At 38.5% G+C, this 4,612-nt stretch overlaps 1 protein-coding gene across 1 annotated transcript in view; it reads left to right on the top strand.

The window, feature by feature from the left end:
• The window catches only part of LOC109539288 (peroxidase), a 20,263-nt gene that overhangs the window by 12,211 nt on the left and 3,440 nt on the right, over positions 1 to 4,612 (top strand). The window contains exons 2-4 of the mRNA XM_019906945.2: positions 3,278 to 3,552; positions 3,606 to 3,832; positions 3,891 to 4,264. Coding sequence (XP_019762504.1) covers positions 3,287 to 3,552; positions 3,606 to 3,832; positions 3,891 to 4,264 — 867 coding nt within the window. The 5' untranslated portion in view covers positions 3,278 to 3,286. The remainder of the gene's footprint in view (positions 1 to 3,277; positions 3,553 to 3,605; positions 3,833 to 3,890; positions 4,265 to 4,612) is intronic.

The raw sequence follows: 4,612 nt of genomic DNA, 5'->3' as shown, positions 1-4,612 counted from the left end.
AATTTCCATATTTTTGATGCAGAAAAACTTGTCTGTACTTGAACTGCACATTTTGTTGCACTTATCCTTCTCATAGGTCAATTCCTCATGGGCTTCGCATGCAAAGGCGTCGGCCTGCTCATTAATTAGTGAAAATAAACTTGAAAGTTCCGCTGAAGCAAAAAGTGAATGAATAAAGGAAAGTGAGCGTCAATTGAATTTAGTGAACAAACCAATGAAAGAATGAAACATTATAAACAACTTCTTCAAATTCAATTAAATCTCGATCAAATCGCCACTAATTTATAGTTGCATGCATTTCCACAACAAAACAAACCAGAGCGGCTCGTATTGCCACATAGACAATGCACTTCGTGCATATGCTTAAAGTGCACTTCTAGTTTACAACATTAACATTGAAATTGAAAAGTGTAACCGTTCGAATGCATGTCTAGGTGTAGATCTATTCGGAAAGTATGCACAATTGTTTCCGTATTGAAAGAGAATTTGTTCAGCATCTAATTTGAAGCATTAAAATAAAATGAGTGTAATTTTTCCATTAGGATTTGCTCTCAATTTGCAAGAACCGCTTCCATATACGGTGGGCGAACGACATGGAAGTATGGCCAGTGCAGAATCCATTAGAGCACATTCCAAATTACCATGTGACGTAACACGGTAACAACTCGTGACTGAAATCGATTGCGGAAAAATTGCCGATTTATGTGTCCGCGATCGGTGTCATGGTTAAATGTACTTTCCGCAGGCAAAAATCAAGTCCAAAAAAATCACATACGGTAGTATATGGACCATTATCGATTGCTTCGTTTGGAATTCAAATTAAATTGAGCCAGTTGATCATAAATGCGATCAACTTGCGTGGACTTTTTTAACAACTTTATCACCCAGTCGATTTCAATATTAACACAAAAATCTACGTTTACGTGTTTTATTATGTATTTCGTCATCAGTTTCATGCATATTTTATTGACTCAAATGTGTTAAATTTCGCAACCCTAACAACTATTATATGCAGTTAATATGTTGCTGCTTATTATGCAAAAATCACCTATCTAGTTTACATATTTCAGACGATTTATTTCCAGCGCAATCCTGTTAGATTAATTAAAACGGTTTATGAAATGTGTAACACCATTGTGACCTACGGTATATCCGTATGGAAAATGAACCGTATTGATTGAAAAAATGGGCGCGGTTGTTTCTACGTGTTGAGTTTTTTAATTTATTTTATCAGAAGTTAAATAGTTTTCAAGATTTCATTCGTTCAAACCGAATTGAAAACAGGACTCGCATTGGAAAAACTCCTAGCAGCCTCGCTGGATGGAGGAACTTTTTTCGCTTTTCACCGTATTCCATTGTTTAAATTATTAATTTATCAGAATACAAATGGATAATTACACGCTAACCAGGTCGATAGGATCGTAAGTTAACATCAGGAAAACCAACGCGGGAATTTTGCGCAATTATTTACTTTTTAACATAATTTATTAGTAGTAATAGTAATAATAGAATTTATTTTTTTGGATTTACTATCACGATGTTTCTCAAATAACCTTGATACATTTGCATATGAGTTGCTGTATTAGTCACAACCACAATTATCTGTGTAATAATGTAAAAAACTGCAAACTAATAGCGATTATACAGCGCAAWGTAGCCAATCGACTGGATTTGCTGATTTTTYACATCATTTCTTGGCAAAATTGMCCAAAAATTTYAAATATYTGAGGCTTGAAWASTTCAAAAATATCCTGGTCKAAGTCAGATATTTATTACTCAAGTATTAGAAACCTTCATAGCTGACAAATCTGTGAAGAACTGTAATCAGCTTTCGTTCTAAAGTGGATTGCCGAACAACGCAAGSAAAATATTGAAAATTTGTTGATTTTCTTCAGACGAAATTAGCTTCAGCAGTTTTTRCCCTGAAATTTTCCGAYCTTTGCAAGAAAGTTCGTGTTTTCAGGCTTTCAGAAATCGGGTTCTTCAGCTAAATTCGAYCAATTTTCCATAGGATTGAAGTCTCACAAAGAGCAAGTTTACATGCTTAAAGACTTTAAAGGAAAATSKAACAAATRTATTTTTCCATTCTCGAACGGTTTTTCTCCCAATTTTATAACKSRCTTTTTSCCATTGATTTGAWTTTTTCACCCAAAATGCGAACATTAAAAATCGGCTTTGGTGTTGAGAAGCGCCCTAAGACTCATAGTTAGAGAACCGGTTGAACTTTAAAGCTACAGTTTTCAGAGTCGGATAGAGCTTTAAACTGCGCATTTTTTAACACCAAATGTATTTTAAAGATTTTATTTCGTCTCATTGGAAAATGCTAAAATAAAAAAATAATGCGCGTGTTGAAAACCGCTCTTAGTCTTTGGTTGATATTTAAGGAACCCATTGGTCTTGAAAGCTCTGGTTGCCATTGCAAAATTTTAAAAAAATTCTGAACTTTTTCGTGTTAAACAATATTTAAAAAATGTGTCTAGTTTTCACGCGATATGCGAAAATTCAAAATTATTGCGCGTGTTGATAACCGCTCTTAGTCGTTGGCTTATATCTAGAGAACGCGTTGAGCCACGAACCTCCAATTGCTATTGCGGGACAGAGCCTTAAATTAGGCACTTTCTGATATCAAGCATTATTGAAGGAATGAAGTTTTTGCGCCAATAAAATTCAAAAATTTCTTACCGGGTTTGAGCGTGTTGAGAGCGCAAAATTTTGGGCGTGTTGAGAACCGCTCTTATTCTTTAGCGCATGTTTAGAGAACCAGTTAAGTTGACCCCCTAAACTTGGAACAATTTTTCAAACTGTCCAGTCCTGGTGTAGGAAGTTTTATGCATTTTTCTTCCAATTTTTCACCCTTTCCACTGTTCCTGTTCATGTAGGATCTAAGCCTAATAAGCTAGTTCACTACTTGACTAAACACCCTGTATAAATGGAAGGCCATTCTAATAACTCACCCATTTACTGGAACATGTTTGCTGTAAATTGGAACATGTTTGCTGCTAAACCTTTAATTGCGGCCACAATTTTTCAATTCCCCCGTGTGTAAATGCGTCGAAACATTAACATATAAGTTGATTGTTTCCAACGTTGGACAGCAATTTATTGGCCCATATTTTAATGTCAATTAAAGGACAATTTCTCAGATTTATGTAATTCTACAATTAATATCAAGTAGCGCAGTGTGAGTTATTTATTGCACAGTGGGAACTATCGACATTTTTTTAAACTGAAATCAACAGTAGCAATGAATATAGAATTAGAATTGAATTTTTCGCAGGACTAAAAAATGGCCCTCAAAGCCCTAAGTCTGCTTCTTCTGGAGGCGATTTTAATCCAAGCCGGTCCACAGTCCTACCAGAATTTGTTCTTGCAAAGAATCAACCCCCAATACGACAACACTGTCTATGGAGGAAATTTGATTGAAGACCACGTTTACAGTCGAGCGCCCGGTAAACTTGCGCCTCAAGCTCCGATTTTGCAATCAAACTACCACTCTGCCCCGCAAGTAGCTCCGGCCATTCAGTTTAACGGAGTAGCGGCAGCCAATGGGGGGTAAGTCTATGGAAAGACATCTAGAAAAAATGCTGAATTTTGTGGTTTTTTAGTCCCTTGGGGACTCTGTCTCCCAACCCCTACGGGCAGGGATTCCCGCAATTGCCAATCCCCCAACCCACCCAAGATCCCGCGTCTTTGGGGTGCGGCCAAGCGCCAGGCTTCTGCCCAAAATCCCGATACAGAAGTTATGATGGCTCTTGCAATAACTTGAATAACCCCGGCCTGGGAATTCCCCAAACCAGATACAACCGACTGCTGCCTGCAAAGTATGGAGATGGTAACTAGAGCGGTTAATTCCCCAAACAGGCAGGTTTAAAGTGGCCGCTCTATTAAAGGAATCAGCACCCCCACCATGGCCCTAAGCGGAAATCCTCTGCCCAGTGCCCGAGCGGTGTCATTCTCCATGTACCCAGACATACCCATAGAAGACCCCATTTGGACGCTAAACGCCATGCAGTATGGGCAAATCATCACTCATGATATGAGCATGATTGTGGGAAGCACTCAAACCCAGCCCCATGCAACCAGATGCTGTTCTCCAGACGGCCAGCTTCTAGATCTAGCCAACAGCCCCGAACATTGCTTCCCTATTGTGGTGCCCCAGAATGATCCAGCATACTCCCAGCAGAACATCAGATGTATGAACTTTGTGCGAACTATCACTGATAAGGACAGGAGGTGCATCGGGGACCATCAACCAGCCGAACAAGTAAGTGGCTGCATATTCACTTTAGTCATTTATTGTCTATTTATCAATTAAAATACGTTTCGGTGTTTTCCACCATCATCAGTTTCTATGTGTAGCGTTGTTGCTGCTTTAAGCCTTGGTATGCATTTTTGCGTGCCAAAAAATGCATGCCAAGTTGGTCACATGAGACTAATCTAGCTCTTCGTAGCTGAAAAAACCTGGAAACTCCTCGAACTTTCCTATTAAAGTGAAGTTTTTCCTCACTTAAAGCAGCGGATTTTCGCTTTGGAGTTATATTATGGGCCGGATTGACGGATTTTTGGTTTTATCTTGGCGAATTTAAGAAAAAATCGGTGTTGCCCAACTATC

This window comes from Dendroctonus ponderosae, unplaced genomic scaffold (genome assembly GCF_020466585.1).
Source record: "Dendroctonus ponderosae isolate FM_Combo_2020 unplaced genomic scaffold, Dpon_F_20191213v2 Dpon_F_20191213_7, whole genome shotgun sequence".
Taxonomy (NCBI): Eukaryota; Metazoa; Arthropoda; class Insecta; order Coleoptera; family Curculionidae; genus Dendroctonus; species Dendroctonus ponderosae.
Note: the sequence above shows the minus strand (reverse complement) of the source record. Positions and strands in the feature narration are given on the sequence as shown.